This window comes from Phyllostomus discolor, chromosome 5, assembly GCF_004126475.2.
Source record: "Phyllostomus discolor isolate MPI-MPIP mPhyDis1 chromosome 5, mPhyDis1.pri.v3, whole genome shotgun sequence".
Classification (NCBI taxonomy): Eukaryota; Metazoa; Chordata; class Mammalia; order Chiroptera; family Phyllostomidae; genus Phyllostomus; species Phyllostomus discolor.
In genome coordinates, this window is record NC_040907.2 from 153,916,933 (window position 1) to 153,935,825 (window position 18,893).

Sequence of the window (18,893 nt, forward strand, 5' to 3'; positions counted from 1 at the left end):
ACAAAGCCAGCAACGGAAAGGAAGAAACGAAAGCAGCATCCAGAAAGCGGGGAAAGATAAGCCGGCCTGGAGGTCACTGGGGAGCCCCAAAGAGCTGACTAGCTTTCTGAAGTTGAAGAACCAGGAGGGAGAGTGCTGCCACTGACCTAAAAGAAATCCTCAAAAGAAACGGGATATGCTTCGGTGACGATTTTAGAATTAAATAGTGCCCTATTTCAGTACTTTTTTAAAAACTAAGTCACTAAGTAGGGCTGAGTTGGTACTTAACCCAGTATCCCACAGAGAGCTGTTGTCGTCACCTTTTGACTGTAAGCAGTCCACACCCTTGAACTGCTGTGTGTGCTCATGAGGCTTAGTTTCACACTGCCCAGGGTAGCAGAGCAGAGAACAGGATGGAAGAAAGAGATGCCAACGAGAAAGAAGAGCCAGGGGAAGCTTGAAGCTATGACAAGTAGATGCTGTAGTGAGGTGGGATGATCTAGGTCACACATGCCACCAAATGTTTCTGTGCAAATTGACTTCTGAGCAGTAGAGAAACTGAAGTCCAGTCTCTTTGCAAGGAGGCTTTGCAAGCCTCATGACCACACATAGCAGTTCAAGGGTACAGAGAGAGTGACCGATCAACAACCTGAAGTACAGGGTGGGGGAATGGGAGCAGGTGACAGGAAATTCAGTTTCCACATCGGTTCAAAGGTTTTCTGGATTTCTCAGGCTCCTTGTGCCGGTGCGCATGTCTCCAACAGAATACGAAGTGCGAGGAAGAAAACAGCAAAGGAAGGGAAAACTTCCACAAACAAAAAAGAACATACTTAGCTTTTCTTTTTATATAAATTAGTGACATTTTTCCAAGATGGAGTAGTCACCAGAGAGGGCACGGAGTCAGAAAAATTAGTGAGCAAAGACTAGGCCGTCCCTCACCTGAGTCCTCTCTCACTATGTGTTCTAGAGGCCTGTCTGCGGACACGAACACAGAGTTTGCTCCTATTAGTACGACGAAGTCTCCAGATGCTGAGAAACGGACAGGCAAGATACCACCAGGCCTCCTGCACCCTTGAATGAACTGTCAGCCAAGTTCCCACAGCAGCCCCAAAAGACCAGGCATATACGGGCCCTGCCTAGGGCTGCTGGACACTCAAAAGGAAAGGTTCTCTCCCTCACGGGTGGGAGCCTACTTGACTCAAATGGGAGGAGCCGAGTCCATAAAGCAGGGGTCACACTACTTATCAGGCTCGTTCTGCTGGGTCTTGGCAGATGTCTGACTGTAGACCAGACAATTTGGCAGTGACGCAACAAATAACACCCTTCTCTTGTCATTTTTCTACTGCTTACTGACCACATCACTCTCTAGAGAAGCAGTAAAAACACATTTTAATTATCAACCTGATTGCTTATAAACAAGGTGGTGAAAAATTAACCTCCCTAAACAGAGAGCAAGTAAAAAGAGGGAGACTTTAAAATAAAATATTGGGGTCAGAACTCAACCCACAAACTTGAGGAAATTCAGCCCAGGGAGGAAAAGCTGGCCAGGCCCTCTGTTTTTGAGTTCACGCCACATTTCAAGTGAGTGGCAAGCTTCCCAGCCACTGTCCACTCCTTCCCCAGGCCAGCTGGCAAGGACACAACCTGGCATGGCAAGCTGCATGCCAGAGGCACATAAGTGAGTCCTTTATTGCGTTGTTTGCTCCGCCCCCACCCAAGGCTCTCAGCCAATCCCGAGACTTCGGCCCTATCCACCCTCTCCCGCCCCACTCCCTATAGACAGAAGGGAATAACGGTATGTAAGGGGGCGACCACCTCACCTTGGCCGTCCTGTCCCTGGAGCCACTCACAATGATGCCCCCTTTGCAGTCCACACAGTTCACCTCCTGTTCATGAGCCGAATACTTGACAGTGAAGGTGCTATGAATCTTATGAACACCAATCTTTCCATCTCTAGGAGAGAAATAAGAAGCCCACCCCAAACAGCCAATTATTCTCTCTGTAAGAAGAGAAAAAGTCTACAGAAATAGCCCAAGCCTGGAATGACATTGAATTTGCTAAGCTTTAGGCAGTTCAGTCCAATAAGGTTCTGACCTTCCAGCTACCTTTAGTTCCTCAGTATACTTGGGGTTGAACAGAGCTGAGAGACCAAACAAATTTCCCCCTTGGGAGTATCAAGACCAGCTTCACTTTTCATTAAAGGCTCTTCCTGTTTTCCTTCCCCAGCTAACCCTATCAAACGCCTTTGGTAAATCTCTGTGCTTTAAAGGGGGGGTGGGGCGGGGGGTGAGGAGAGAGAATAATTACTCCTTCTAGTCTCTGTCCTCATCCCTTTGGAGTTAAGACAGAACAGTCAGACACAGGCAGGTGTTCCCTGAAGAGTCCTGAGGAAGAGGGTGGAAGGAGAAACCTGTAGCACTTACCCTCCTGCACTGATAATATGTGAGTTGGCCAACACAAAGTGGCAAACGTCCTCATCATGCCCGGCAAAGACTCCCAGGGGCCGACGGTTCAAGCTGGCACCATCTGGGCGGAACTGATAGGCCAGGATGAAATTAGCTTGGGATATGTACAGAGAATCACCCTCTAGCTGCATCCAGGGCATCTGACTGCAGAGAGGAAACACAATATGTAAGGATCATCAGGATACAAAATGAAAACCTGACTTCAATCTTTGGAGAGGTCGACTGATCCCCAACGTGGCGAGGACAACCTGCAAGACTAAGTCTATATATGCCTCACTCTCCCCTTCTTCAAAGAACTCTGTGGTGACCTTATCATCTTTGGACTATCCAAAAGAAAGTGAGAATTCGAAAACTAATTAAATAGTACTTTTAATTGGAGAATGCTTAAGACATGAATTACTGGGTAAGCAGAGCTTAGAAAATGCAATGATTGAGGGGTGGGAAGGGCCAAAAAGAAACCCTCTACCCTGATGAACTAATCTTTTTTCATTGTGTATTTTCACTAATTTGAAGTGTAAGTGCTTAAATTTCAAGGTTCCAAGACTCCCCTACATGCCTCTGTTCCAATAGATTGGTTAGCTATGATAGAGAAAAGAGAAGAGTGATCCCAGGGAAGCTCCATTCTCTTGTCCTGCTAGAGAAAAGGGGTCATTTATAAGTAAAAGGAATAAAGCCATTTAGGAAAGGATGCTAATAGTGTACTGATTAGATGCCTAGATCTTCACAGGGGTATCTGCATTTCTCTATTAGAAGGTATACGGTAAGCGTGGCAATGGAAAAGCACAGCCCCTAGGGCAGTTTACTATAGTTCAGGGGCTAAAGGGAAACTGCTCTCATTGGTAGCTGATAAAAGAAATCCACACATAGTTAAAGATTCCCCTTTACAATCTGGCAGCAAGAAGAGAGGTTAAAAGCCACAGACCAGTCCTATGGCACAGAGTGAGCATTAGGAAGGGAGAAGACTCTGCCAGACACCAGGCTCTCTGGTGGGGACTAAGCCCTTTCCCCAAGGTAGACATCCCAGCAGCCTGCCAAGTCTACCTAGGGATTCTGGGGCTACCGGGTCCCAAGCAAAGCACAGGGACAGTTGATTCACCCCATTTACGGAGACACCAGCTCTCACTGCCAAGCCCGTCTGAGCAAACTGGGCTGTGTTTCTTCCCCAGACTCCTTAATACAAGCGTCATGGGAATGTGGAAAAGTTCTGCAAATTGACTTGACGGGCCATTAAATGCAGCTTGGACTTTGTAGTAACCGACTTTCTGCTCATGAGGTTTTACAAGTGTGTGCATATATTATGTGCAACATGTGTACAGTGTGTATAGATGCCTGCATTCTCACTCATTATACACATTCCTCTTCAACATCCCCTTGCAGAAGTTCGTGGCACATCCAAGTGGGCGGCAAACAGAGAGGGGTTTGGAATTCATGTTTAGAGCCACCTGGTAGGCAGCCATTGCCTAGCAATTGCCTAGGACAAGAAACTCGGTTCATGCCAGGTGAACAGTGGAGAATCCCGGGGCAGCCTGCTAACTGTTTTGTGTGTTTATTTGCCAAACTGCTTTAAACCAGCCAAAAAAAAAAATGCCAGGGACAAAACCTTGATAGAGAAATAAACTTTACTTTCTGGTATTAAAAGACAAAAGTGGGAAGCTAAGGGTGAAGTCCTTCATCATAAAAGCCCACGTTTCTCCATCAGCACTACCACATCACTCACAGCAACTGATGCCAGTGAAACAGCAGACCGGACTGAAAGGGCCCCCGGAAGAAGAAGCCTGCGTCTGTCGGTGCAGGTACAGGCAAACCAAGAATGAGGAATCATGGCGTTCGCTATCCACTCCAACCAATCCACAAGGAGCACTTGTCTTTAGGGAGTCATATAGTAACTGAAATAATTTAGCATTGATGAAGCATAAAATCTGTGGCATTAGCATTACCAAAGCCATTATCTAATATCTGCTGGCGCTTTTCCTAAGCTCTGCCTCCCATAACATACATATATCCAAAACTTATATTCTACTTTGCCCTCTAATAAAGTAAAGGGAGAGAACTACAGGAAGCCAGGAGTGAAGGTTTAACTCTCTACACTGGAAGAATTAAAGAAAAATAATTGTAAAACAAGATGCATTGAAATATTGGCTTCATTTATGTCTTTTGGTGAGATACCTTAACAGTGGTTACCTCTGAGTGGTAACTTACAAGTTAAGTTTTAAACTTTTCTATTTTTCCAAATTTCTACAATACAAATGTTATTTTTAAAATCATAAAAAATATGAAACTCATTAAAATAAATTACAGTTTCTGTAATCCTCTTGGTAATGTGAATAAAAGTTGTCCCTCTGATGCCCCTTTGTGGTGTTTAAAGGATCACCAGGGTCATACCACCCAAGAGAGGCTATTTGCGCCCCAGCCAGGACCCGATTTTTCACTTCCAGCATGCTTTTCTGTCCCAGGTAGCTTTCAGAGTCAAGAGGCTACTAACCTGCATCTCCACTTCAGCAGAATTCCCTCCCGGCAGCGTCCCAACCTCCAGTTTTGAGACACCTTCACTCGTTCCTTCACTGGCACACTGGCCATCCTGTGTAGAGACAGAACAGATAGTCCAGTCACTACGACGAACTACCAGCCAGAGAAAATGCCATGGGCTTACAAGTCAGGACTCGGGAACACCCAGAACATTTCTGGATATAAGTGAAGGGGCTAGGAGACGAGAAAGGAAAAACTCCACTCTCCATACTAGGGTAACTAAGAAATCCGAGGAGGACGGTCTTTCCTTTCCAGTATCCCTAGTAAAGCCAAAGCGACCTAAGAGAGAAAAGACGGCAAACACTGCTGGAACCACAGGCTGTCCATAAAGAAAACTCTGATTCAGATTATCGTCTCACAGCACAATGTAATACATTCCCCAATACTGAAACAATGAACTTAAAACAGTCTCTTTAACTAAAAGAGTTTAAAGTATTTAAATTTTAAATACTGCATAGAAAAAAAAAAGAGACTGAAATTTCCCCCAAACAGTAGGGAAAATGAACAATTAATACCATAGGTACAAGTTCCATACTTAAAAGTTTTCAGGGACTGATGGGAATCTGCCAGGACAACACACCCAGACTGCAATACCCTGTCACCCACATCCAACAGCAGATGAGAACAGGCCCCCCAGCGCTCACATGATAAAACATGGGGGGAACACCCCACAACAACAGTTTACAGACATACACACTGAAACAATTACTGAAGCACCACCTCACATCTATTAAATGGAAAATCCACTCTAGCTTTGGTTTGATAGAAGGGTTTGGGTTTGGTTATACACAGCTAGCAGCATGCTGGAGCAGCCTTTCAGAAAAGAATTCTGTTGAGAAAAGTTGTTAAATGACAGCTTCTGACCCAGCATTCCCACTTTGGGTACTCTATCACAAAGAAATAATTCAAAAGAAAAATATATTTTTTATAAAGATATTTATAGTTGCAGCTATATATTAGAGCTAAAATCTGGCAATAGTCCAAATGGGGGAGAATGGTGTACTAATGCACAAGAATATATTGCTACTAGAAATGATAAATGTGAGGACTGTAAAATATTTTGGAAATGACTAGAGCAAGGAGCAGTAATTTTAAAACTAAGTCTAATTAGCCTAGGCCTGTGTGGCTCAATTGGTTGGAGCATCATCCTGTAATCAAAGGGCTGCAGGTTCAATTCCTTGTCAGGGCACATGCCTGGGTTGAGGGTTTGATCCCTGGTCCTGATGGGCACAATCCCCAGTGCGGGCGCATATAGTACAGAAGGCAACCAATCAATGCTTCTCTCCCTTCCTCCCCCCTCGCTCTCTCTAAAAAGGCAATGAAAAAATGTCCTCAGGTGAGGATAAAAAAACTTTAAATAAGCCAAATTTATAAAATGAAGGTGAGGAGACTACACAAAATTACATCTCCATAAATAACAGGACAGAAGAGGTAAATAAATGGCAGTTTAAGAAGTGAGCAATTTTTTTAACATATCACATAATTATAAAGCGTTAGGTCTCTCAATTTACATCTAAATTGTAGATTAAATGAAGTTATGAGGAAAGCACAGAATGCAGACTTAGGAAGCTGGGATCCAAACCTGGTTATTCAACTTTTCTAATTGTCAATTTCTTCATCTATGAAATGAGGATAGTATTTCACACAACTGTGGTGTTTTAGAGATGACAACTTAAAGTACAGCATGTCATAAATCTCTACAAAACAGTTAATTATTATTACATAAATATACACAGTGACTAATACCCATTAATGGTGTTATCTTTAAAGCTAACTCAACAATCATTTGTTTTTATTCTAACTCAAATATAACTACTAGAAACTGTACTTCTCATGTCAAACTTAGTCCCCTTCAGATTGAATGATCAGGATTTGGGTGTTCAAGCTAAAATAAATTTACTAAATTCGTCCACTGGGTGAATACGGTCCCTGGTTTCACATTACTAGTAAGCGCCCTGTACTGCCTACCGCTAGACGTAGAGCTGAGGACAGTAACAGACAGTCAACAGCATGGCCCAAAGAACTGCACTCTTAATGAAAGAGATTAGACTCCCTGTGAAATCTTATTTGCATATCCCTCCCAGATACAGAGGAAGAAACCTCTGTAGCTAACCTCTCCTCTCTCCTCTTCAGTTGGTCTAAGTTCATAGGTGGAGATGAAACCAAAACTGAAACAAGGGGGTAAAGAATCAATATATTTCCTGAATTGGGATAAGGACAACACTTCTCTCATCTCCCTGCTCACTTAACTGCAATTTGGTGACACTTTACTAAGGGTCAAAGCACTGCCCTGAGGGCCTGATCACAGCAGCAAGAAACTTTCAAAGTTGAACTTTAGAAGCAGCTACCAAAGAGCAGGTGCGGGCTCCCTCTCCCAGGATGCACACCATAATCAAGATACAGGCCCTGGTCCTTCACATCAAATTCCAGCTCTTTAAAGCCGTTCCATTTGGCTTTCACTTGAGAAGAGTACCACTTTGTTAAAAGCAACAGCTAGGCTTTTTCATCCCTTTTGTTGGCTCAGTCATCTCTGGTGGTTTCCTAGGTGGTGGACAAATCATAAACATATCCTTATTGGCTTCAGGACCTAAAACATCAGAAGGAATAAAAAAAACCCTTCCTTCTCTGAAAGTGGGCATCCCTCCTTCCCTGTGGGGACCTGTCATGGCCCAGCCAACAGGAGTCAGTAAAACAAGGCAGCAGAAGTGGGAATTCAATAAGGACCCTTGTTCCCACCCTTGAAATGCTCTCTGGTTGGCTGTTTCTCCACCATGGTTACTGGTGCAAAGTGGGGATACTCTGTCCAAAAACGACTGGTGTGCTGAAAATAAACCTCTTGCACAGCTGTTAAGGCACAGGGATCCCTAACCTGGCCTGTGGGCCTACTGGAACTTCCATTTTCCCAGCCCGCCTTCTCTTGCCTCAGGCTCATTTTTCCACTTGGGCCCCCACCTTCTCAGCTTTCCGGCACTTAGTCCCCATTACAGTTTGACTGCATTCCTGGGCACATGACCTATTTTAAACAAAAACAATACAACACGTACCCACAGAAAGCTATCGGGCCCCTTAAAACCTTGGCAACAAGTTAGTCCAGAGGGATAGAAATTAATCTAGGCAGTTATCTAGATTCCCCTTTCATTTCACCTCTCCTCACCACACCTCAAACCAAAAGCAAATAAATAAACCTAGTCAGAAGGAAAATGGCTGGGGGGTGAGGGAAGGGGAGGTGTGGATAGATCATAGAGGTCTTAAACCTGCATAGTCCCTAAGATCAGAAAACTCCCGGATCACAAATCAGTGCCCCTCCCTGCTTCACCTTGTAGTTTGATTCCCCTCAATGCCACCCAAGCTGCCTACCTGCGTGATTGGCATGATTACCGTAAGCATAACTTCCTGCAGACTTGGAAATTCAGAAAAGGAGGGCGCCTGTCCACAAGTGACAATCAGGGGCACTGGGCTGAGGAGGGGGAACAGAGCTATACAAAAGGATGCTTGGGGGCCTGGAATTTTAAGTTAATACTGTCTCTTGATTTCTTTGATCTGCTTGCTCTCCAGAAAGCAGATTCCCTGCAGAGTGCCTGTACCCACTAGCTCTTCTACTACAACTAAGAATTTGGCTTTAGGAACAAGCATTTATATAGCCTAAGACAAGAAACTTATCTCTTCATTCACACTCCGCATTAGACTAAATCCTCCAATGGCCCTCAGCAGCAGAGGTCCATGATTAAGGTTCAAAAAAAATCAATGAAAAATCATTATATTGTGTTAAATTGCTTACCCTTTCAGCCAGGGAACAGGGAATAACACCAACATGCAGGGGGAGTGAGACTGTAGGGAACACTTCAGCATGAAGACAGAACCATGCACAAGGGGAGCATGGAGCAGACCGGCATCTCCGTCAAAAGGCCCCAAATGACAGCTCACCTTATTCATTCAGCCTCACCTCCCACAGCTCCGCGCTATGCAGTTGAGCTTCAGCCAGATCCATCTCTTCTACATTCATAACTATACCCACACCTTCTTCTACCATGCCAATACCAACGTACCACTGTCCTTGACAAATGCCTCCTTCCTTCTCCTGGGCACTAGTCAAACTCACCCATTCTTCAAGATCCAGCTTAAACCTCTACTTCCCTGATTCCTCCAAACATGCCTCGCCTTCTCTTGCTAATGCACAGACTAAACCTATGGTAAACCTAGGCTTGTTAGCATTTCACAGCTGTATGTCTTGTTTGTCCAATACAGTCATAAATTCCACAAGAGCAAGTCTTCAACCTCCTAGCACTTCTAAAAGTGGATCTCAACCAGTGGTATAACAGGGACCCTGAATAAGTATGCCATCACATTTTAAACAACGTGCAGCATTTATTTCCATTCAACTAAAGAGCCACACCTTTATAAAGCTTTCTGTCAGGCACACCACTGAGCCTCAGTGCGACTCACAACACAGTTGCTGCAAAATAAGAGGAAGACTGGGTGTTCAGAGGAGTAGATGCAAACTTGATCTCAAAGCAGGTTGTAAGAGAACAAGGTCAGGGCAGTAATAATTCTACTCAAACAGGAACACACTACATGATAAATAAGTACAAGCTTTTCAACTTTCTGAAACTTGCTTGAAAAAAGAAAAAAGACATTCAGCGTTTAATCCTTTAACGTACTATCAAAAATTCTAACATCACTCAGAAGTATGCCTTAGACACAAAAGGTGGGAACCACGGTCCTAGGAGAACAGGTATTCTGATAGACACTGCTTAAACGAGCGCTCCAAGTACAGTTCTCCCTGTAGCAAGTCCCACTTCCAACAATGTCTGTAGGTTTTCAGGAGCCTAGACACGCTACCTTCAAGCTCCAAAGGCCATTCCTAAAAATGTATAATACAGCACATCGTCAGGAATTCAACCAAGGCTTCCAAATTCTTATGCTAGAGAAGCTCCAGGGAAGGAATCTGAGCAGGTAAAGTATCTTAAGGTGGCACCCACATGTCAAAGCTGTCCAGAGCAGTTTTAGAAGAACTGGGCATAACCCTGATTCCTGAGGTGAGCTTAGGATTTACGGTCATGTTCACATTCATGTCCTCCTGCTGTTGGTCAAGTCCTGTATTTGCAGGATACTTGACCACTGTGCATGTTCTGCAAGATGTCAAGAAATGTTAAGTAGTGAAAAAAAGAATTTTATCATCAAAACATGCTGTGCAGTGCTGGATACGACAGAACTAAATGGGTCTCTCCATCACAGGACGACTCAGTGCCTCTCGTTTACCAACGGGCACGGTGAGTCCCCAAGAGAGGGGGTGTGCAGCGCAGCATTTCCCACGCTCGCTGGGTCACAGAATTGGTTTTTCAAAAACTGCACAGTACAAGACTGATCTGGCACTTCCTGAGAACAGACAGCAGCAAGAAAGATGCCATTATTTTTTGAGAACGGGTCATCTTCTAACCGAGGCATGGACTGGCATCTAACAGACTCAGAAGTAGACTTTGTTCTCATACCTTCAAAACAACTTCCCCCTGGGCTCCCCACCCGAAATGTAAGGAATACACTACTCTGCTCCTCAGGGTTGTTTCATAGTTTTTAATCTCGTAACTGTATTCCACATTCACCACCAAAGCAGATTCTCAGCCCTGGTGGCCAAGTTTCAAAATCCCTGGTGACCTTCCAGCCTGGAAGGGATGGCGAGAACAGGAACCAGGCGCCACCCAGAAAGTTTCACGTCTCCAGTTCCTAGGCATTATGATGCAGCTAAGCTGCAGCCAAGACAAGTGATGAATGAGAGGTTCTCTGTTAGTAACTCACTCCTAGAGGAAGGCCACGTAAGCACGTGCACCACCTGTACGTGAATCTTGACTCACCTTTTCAATGTGGGCTTTCGAAAGGAGAATTCAAAGAAACATGGAAGCTACAGGGAAGAAAGAAAATGAAGTCCTAGAAAAGCCCATTACAGATCTAGTCAGCAGGGGAAACATCATTCCTTTCAGGGAAACAGCTTTCCAGGAAAAGTATCTCAACGTATTTACTATAAAACAATTTAATTTCCCTGTCCCATCACCTGCCACCCCACCATCCCCACTCCCCCTCCCCCCAAAGCCCACAGATTGTGGATTTCCTCTCATTCTTGGCAGAGTTACCAGAAGTAATATAATACCCCCTTCGGACCGCTCCCAACAGCTGCTGAACAAGAGGGGGAGCAGGGGTAACCTTCCAAAGCTGCCTCTAAAAATGACCATTCTCCCTGCCAAACCCTGCAGCCAGTAAACACAGGACTTCTTTCTCTACTACTTAAACCAAGGGGAGACCCCCCAAAGCAGCACTGTGTACCCTAGTCCAAAATCCTCACGCCCAGCCCATCTGTTCCTCTCAACTTGACTATGAACTGAAACTTCTATACAGTAAGCCGCCACTCTTTCTTCTCTAACATGTTTTCTTGAAACAATCCTCCACTACTTCACCAAACTAGTGTTTGCTTGTTTGTTTCTTTGTTTAACCTACTTATTTGTAAGGTAGGGTTCTTATCAAACTCCTATTCAGTGTAATTTCCTTACCTCCATCCACCTCCCCAATACCTCCTGTAGATACACACACACACACACACACACACACACACACACCTCTTTTCAGGTCAAGAGCCCTGAAAAACAAAGGTCTAGGAACAAAGTCAGCAATGGCTACACTGTACCCTAGCCCCTTGCCCCGTTCCCAACATCATCACACACCAAATGCACTTCCCCGTCCAGAAAAGCCCCATCACCAGGCAGCAGAGAGACTTCCAGCTAGCCTTCAGCCTCTCAGCTGAGACCACCAACAAAGAAGTTCACAAATGTCAACTGGGGGCAGAAGCAATATCTCTCTTTGCTGAGGAGAAGCCGGACAGAGCCTCCAGCATCATTCCCCAAAGGTGACAGCCGGGGTTGAGTGAAGACCGTGAAAACTGTACAAGAGCTGGGGGAGAAAATATAATGTAAGGAATGATTTGGAATCGGGGCAGGGGAAGGCAGAGGGCTGAACTGGTTGACCCCAAATGTCTTTTCCATCTCTAACTCCTATGATTCTTTGACCTCCAATTTTGTGCTGTGGACAAGGAATGGAAAGTCAACAGACGTGGTGATGTTTTGAAAGAGCCTGGCAGTCTGCTCTTGTCATTTAGTGGCCTTCACATGTATTTTTTAAGGTGTCTCCAAGCCCTGTCTTCATTTCACAGTTGTCACCTTTCTCAGCAATTTGAGCTCATGTCAAATACCAAAAAGAAGGAGAAGAAGAAAGAATGTACTGGCAATTAATTGTGGGCTAAAGAGGGGCAGGCACAGGGGCCCATTGGGTGGCCCAGGCTTCCAGGGAGGGCCGTGTGGACAGTTTGGATATGACGAAGACCGGACTCAAAGCCAAGACGAGGCGGCAAACCTCTAACAAGAGATAAATTCTTCTCCAGACAGTCTCACAGTAAGTTTCAGATGCAGTTCAAGCATATACATGATTCAAGGTTCATAGATAGATTCCTAATTAGCCCAACCATCTAGCTTCTATGAATTACAACTGAAGTTCCATCTGAATCCTAGTCATTCCCGAGCAAGACTGCTAAGTAGGGAGAATAAACCAAATCTTTGAATTTGGTTGACACACATGAGGTGAATTCTGGGGCTTAGCAAAAATCGGTTTCTAAGAATCAAATTGGGGAGTATGCCAATTCTCACTGAAAATTCAAAACTCAACTTTCTCATCTTTTCAAACAGTTTAGCTCATCTTAAATTTTCCAAATTTCCTGGAGCCTGGCTTCAAGAAGAGTCTACCTGAACTTCTCCCTGCCCCGTGGTTATAAGTCTGGACCAGAAACTAATCCAATGCCAGAGTCAACCCAGAGTTAAGGTTAAGTTGTCATACAAAGGTAACTCTTTTCCTTGTCAAACACTCAAAAATAGTTTTAGTTTACTTTAATCTGTATGTTTCCAGTAACCTCGCCGTCAGTTTGATTCCAGTGGCTCAAACACAATTTCTACCTCAGGTGAAGGCATCAGACACAGAAAACGGAAAGTACGGCGTCCTGAAACATGGTCAGAGATCTCGTCCCGGTGAGAACTGCTCGTCTTCCAGACTGTGAGGTCTTTGGGTTTCTCCACGTTTCTGCCTTGAAAGCTAGCGAACGCGTCTCCTACTCTTCAAACGGCACAAGATGGGAAGTACACAGGCAGCTTCTCTAGTCTCGCGGTCCTGGAGGAAAAGGCCTCTTCCATCCTCCCAGTTTGCGTTTGGAGGTACTGACTGCACGAGACCATTCCCTGCTTCCACAGGCCTATTGTTTTATTTATTTTAAGCATGTAAACTGAACTCAACTTTTATTATCTCACAGAACCATTAAAAAGAAAGCCTCCCCGAAAAGACTGAAGATAAAAAAGATCCATACATGAAACCTTGCAATGAACGGGGGAACAAGTGAGTGACTCTCCTCCCTAGGTGAGGCAGAAAGGTGAAGGGGAAAGCCAAAGTGACTTTAAGCTAATCACTGTTTCCTGAAAAGCACTGTTTAGAAACCTTAAATGTAACCAGTCAGCGATGCCCTGTCGGGGGCTAGGAAAGGAAACTTTATGCTTTCTGGGCCAAAAAAAAAATGCTCTTAGGTGCAATCATTTTAAAACAAACAAACACGCTCTGCTTATCTGTGTCCATCTCACCACTCTGGACGTTAATCATCACTGAAATAGATACCCCAGCTCCCCAGCCTCAAAGTGCTCCCAGCCCACAAGACCCTGTCTGAGGAATGAATGTGCATGCCAGGGCAAACACCTCAGCGCCTTACTCCCTAAACACCTATTGTGAGTTCTAGGCGAATCTACCACAGGCAAACGCAAGGGCACCCGGGTATTGCTCAAAGGATACTTAAAATAAAATTCAAGTTTGAAAACATGTAGGACTTAATTTGGAAGGAAGAGGATTAAGTAAGCTTCCTTTAACATAAGACTGGCAGAAGTATTTTTTAAAAACAAGGATACACTTCTCTCTTTCCATTCTCTGCTCTTAATTTTCAGCATCAGGATATTTGCAGATAGCACCTTCGCTCTTCCGCCTATCATACCCACTCCCTGTGTGGAGCCTCCATTATAAACTGCCAGAGTCAAATTTCACTGTTTCACTGTTTTGCCTTTGAAGACTGAAGTAGGTTAGTTTTCCCCACACTCCAGGGAAAACTTAAAAGGTCGCTATATGAAACATTTCCTTGATTTTTATATTATAGAGATTGCCACTCTCCCAGGCTTTATAAAACCTTCAAACAAAGGTGATTTCAAACCAGATGACTGCCTCAAACTGTCCCTGTGTCTGCTTTAAAAAAACCCAAAACCTCTGGATATCTACCCGAGTTCAGTGTTTGAGCAAGAGGCCTAAAGGGAAGCAAATTATTTGTTTGTGGTTTTAAAGTGGCCAAAATGCCTTCAAGCACAAGTATAAGACCATTAACAAATCACAAGGAACCAAAGCAGTTCATCTTACTCAACAAAGCTATGATCAGTTAGGAACAGCCACACTGAATGGGGCTTGCCCTGGGCCGGAAGGTCAGTAAACCGTAGCAGTTTGTGTTTCTGAGAATCAAGAGGCTCTTCAGCAGGAGTGCAGACCCTAAGCTCACAGGGTCTGCTGTCAAGTTTCTGAAAACATTCGGGGCAGGTGAGAGAAACCAAGCGGGGTGTGTGTTTTCCCTCACCTGCTCTTTAGGCAGCATCTCCAAGTCAAACCACCTCCACTCTTGCTATATGCAGACCGACTACAGGAGAAGCCAAGCAATTAAGAAGTTCCATCTTACAATTTATTGAGTGCCTACTCTGTGCTGGACACTCTGCTAGCACTTACACATTTAAGGCTCATTTTATGAGACATGTTACTCCCATTCTTTATAGGGGATACAACTCTGGTGCAGTGATGTGTGGCCTCTGATAAAATGGAGTTTTGTGTCGTACTTACAAAAACATATCCCACTGTCCAGTCTGCAATTAATTAGCCCAAAGCATGAACTGCAGCCCTGCCACTACCCAAGCAGCCATATGCTCACTGAAGTTTGGGCCCTGGCACCCTCATGCTGTAAGAGGAATGAGGTGCAAGCCATCTCCCTCCAGGGTTGACGGCCACCTTTCTTGGTGGCTTATCACGTCTCTGCAGCTGTCCAGAAAGAGACCACACTAGTAAACACATCTCCACCTGCTCTAACCCACATAACTTCTCCCCTCAACTCAGAAAACACAAACAGTGACCTTGCTCTTCATCAAGTGCTGTGATAAAAACAACGTCCCTCATCCTAGGATACAGGCAAAAAACCCCAAAACACTCATGGCAAATAAATAATAAAGCCATGTCCCTCTGCAGTCTCAAAGCACTATAAATGAGTATACTGTACACATAAACTCATTTTTATTTTCCTGTTATTATTGCCTATAGAACATTCACTCATTCCCATTAGCTCTCTTTTAGAGCACTTAAAAAGAAAAGAAAAATAAACACCAATTCTTTCACTCATCCATTCAACCTCTATAAGGAGAGAGAGAAAGCCAAACTATGCGTTGGCTGGCTTGGATTCCAGTCGTTTTAGCCAACTTCTCTTGTAAGTCAACTGGTATGTTCTCTGAAAGTTTTTCTTCTAAGAAATAAAGGTAACAAGAGTACATCAGCCCCAAATCCCAGAGAATCATTGTCACTGACAACAAAATTGTACTAGAATTAATCAAAATTAAACAAAATGATCAGGCTCAAAATTTACAAAAAAATTAATCTTGTACACTAATAATAACCAACTGGAAAACATACTAAAAAAGGATTACATTCATAATAAAAACAAAATGCATAACATATTTAAGAATAAGTAAAACAACAGGTGTGTGGGAACTTTATAATGAAAACCACAAAAACTTTTGAAAAGGCACAGAATTTCTTCTTGTTTGGGTGGTTGAGTGGAAGTAGAAATGTCTCTCTCTCTCTCTCACACACACACACACACACAAATCCAACAAGGATCACCTCACCCTAACAGATATTAGAGCCTATTAAAAAACAACAGTATTTAAAATAAGCTTTCTAAAACAAGGGAAAGACAGCAGTTATTTAACAAAATGTATAGTGATAACCAGGTAGCCACTTAGAAAATAAGAGTTAACTCACCCTTTCCACAGATAAGTGATGGTGATTAAAGTGTTAACTATTCTAAAAAAATCAAATAATAAGGAAACCAGCAGCTATTCAAAGAGAAGATTTTTCAGGGCTATGGAGGAGTTCTAAATTTCTCACACTTAGGGGAAAAAAATAAATAAATTACAAAAGTGTGACAGACTGATATACAGGGGTGGGCAAAAGAAGGTTTACAGTTGTGAGTAGGCAACACAGAGAGTTTATTCTTGTATTATTATTTATTAATTATTATATCATTGTTCCATAGAACTATAGACCTACTTTTGCTCACCCTGTATGTAAGTGTAAAACTTCTATAGGCTAAAAACAGTAAAGTAAAAAGAACTGGGAAAAAGTACTTGCATCAAACATGACAAATTATAGCCTAATATCTATAGCCCAATACCTATAACCCTCAAGGATTCCAAATTTACAAGAAAAACATCAAGACCCCAATAATAAATGGGTAAAGACTAAGAACAGACAATCTCACAGGTGAAACACACATATGGGAAAATATTTACCCTGATCAGTGGTAAAATGAAATGCAAAATAACAAAATTTTGAGATAGCATTATATGCCCCAATATAGCAAAGATTTAAAAATTTTTCACATTCATTGCTGGTGCCACAGTGACTTGGTATACCTTTACAAACCATAACCTTTGACCCAATAATGCCAATCTTGAGAATTTATCCTAAGTAACTAATCCAAAAAGGAATATATGTATTAGATGCTATGTGACTTATGTTTCAATAAAGCTGCTACCAAAAATGATTAAATTACTCATTTGTTATCTGTAATAGCAAAAAAACTGGATATAACATAAACATTTAATCTCATTATGGTACAGCTCCAAAACAATTCTGTACCTATTCTGTTAGGATCAGTTAAGATAGCAATTCAGAAGCGTGAGACTGAAAAGTAATTTTTAAGATCAATTGGTGTCTAGAGGTGGTGGCATTATATCTCTATGTTTTCAAACGATTTTCTTTAATATTATACTATATCGGAACTATTTTTTTTTTAACTCAAACTGGATGGAGTTGGGGGCAATCTGAAAGGTTTTTCTCCTCCAATTCCATACATCTTTTCCCCTTTTATTTAATAGATTTAAGTGATTCAAAAAGTTGCTAAGAACCAGCCAAATTGCGATACCATCCCCTTCCATACAGCCTAAACCTAACCCAACCCTCTGCCATAAGCAGGCACCCTTGTGTGTGTCTTTCAGCCCGTATCAAGTCATAAACCAGAGTTGACACTTGGACCAAGGGCTTCCTTTTCGGGTCTGAGCCCTTTTCTCCAAATGCGACTTGAGCTGAGCTCTGAAGCCTAACAACCGTTAGAAGAGGGTGAACGGATGAAGGACCACAAAACGTTCAAATAGACAACACCGTGAACCTGAGTCCTAGACCCGGGCCAGAAGAGGCCTCCAAAGCCACAGACCCGCCGGGCTCTCTGGGACTGAGGAGCTCGGCGAGTCAAGGTCTGTGAAAAGGCACAATCAGAAGCTGAAGGAGTGCTTAAGATGGCTAATTGTGAGGAGCCGCCCACGGGGAGAGTGGCAGACTGAGGGATGCTCTTGGGAGGCTTCCTCGGATGGGGACCTCCGAGATGAGAAGGGTGTTCGGGTAGGGGTCTCGGCGGAAGCCGGCCGGGGCCACGGAATTCGGGGTGCGACACGGCCCCAGGCTGACCAGGCCGCGGCGCCCCGCCCTTTCCCGGGACGCGGGCCGGGCCCGGGGCGGGGAGCGGGCGCTTACAGGTCGGTGCCGAGCCGCGTGAAGCCGGAGTTGAGCGAGGCCCGCGCTATCCGGCGCCAGAGCAGGTCGCAGCTGGTGAAGCGCCGCAGCCAGCGGCACACCTGAGCCAGGCGGCCGAGGGCCCGCATGTCCAGGTAGGAGCAGATGAGCAGCAGCAGCTCCTCTGGCAGGCGCCAGAGCGCCGACCCCGCGGCTGGGCGGCCCGCCGGCTCCCGAGCCGCAGTCTCCTCCTCGGCCTCCGCCGCCACGGCGGCCACGGCCGCCCCGGCCCCCGCGAAGCGGCCCCAAGCCTCACCCTCTCCTTCCTGTGCTCTGCTCGGCCTGGCATCCTCCCGCCGCCCAGTCCTAGCCCTCCATTCCTCGTTGCCTTCGTTTCCTCCTTTGGCCTCCTTCCCTGCCTCCGCGCTCCCCTCATCTCCCCTGACGACCCTTCTCGCCCCTTCCTCCACGCTTCCGCCTCCCTCTCCTTCCTCCCCCGGGCCTGCCCTCGCTCCCGCCTCGGCTCCCAACCCAGCTGCCTCCTCCGCCGTTTGCGGCTCCGGCTTCCCTTCCGCCCCGCTTCCTCTTCCGCCTTGCCTCGCTCCCGCTTTTCCCTTCCCCTTCCTTCGCTTCCTCCTCGCGACCCTCCCTTCCTGCAGTTTCCTCGCCTCCCCGCTCTGGCCCTCGCCCGGCCCGCCGTTCCCGGGGGGTCCCAAGCGGCCCTGGCTGCTCATGAGCGGCCGCGGGGCCGGCCCGACAGGCAGGCGAACCGGAGCGGCCGCCGTCGCCCCGGGAGGAGGCGACACCATGTCGGACCGGGTCACATGGGGCGGAGCGGGCCGAGACCTGGGCCCGCCCCTTAACATCCACGGCTGCGGAGCGGCCTCGGGGTTCTGGCGGGAGAGTGGACCTCGGTTCCCAGTCCCTGGACCTCCTGCAGCGTTTGGTGCAAGCACATGCGTTCATTCGTGTAGCACGTGAGGCCCACTGAGAGCCTGGCCACAGGCCGCACGCAAAAGGAGCATCTGCCTTAAAGAAGCGGCT

General features: G+C 45.2%; 1 protein-coding gene across 3 annotated transcripts in view; it reads right to left on the bottom strand.

Moving 5' to 3' along the window:
• The window catches only part of FBXW4 (F-box and WD repeat domain containing 4), a 73,205-nt gene extending 54,551 nt beyond the window's left edge, over window positions 1-18,654 (bottom strand). The window contains exons 1-4 of one of the 3 annotated variants that reach the window (XM_036027186.1): window positions 17,871-18,654; window positions 4,927-5,022; window positions 2,403-2,588; window positions 1,800-1,932 (exon numbers count right to left, since the gene is read on the bottom strand). In XM_036027186.1, coding sequence (XP_035883079.1) covers window positions 1,800-1,932; window positions 2,403-2,588; window positions 4,927-5,022; window positions 17,871-18,583 — 1,128 coding nt within the window. In that variant the 5' untranslated portion in view covers window positions 18,584-18,654. The remainder of the gene's footprint in view (window positions 1-1,799; window positions 1,933-2,402; window positions 2,589-4,926; window positions 5,023-17,870) is intronic. The other 2 variants (XM_028512113.2, XM_036027187.1) reach the window with 2 other exon arrangements.
• Between the last annotated feature and the right edge of the window lie 239 nt (window positions 18,655-18,893).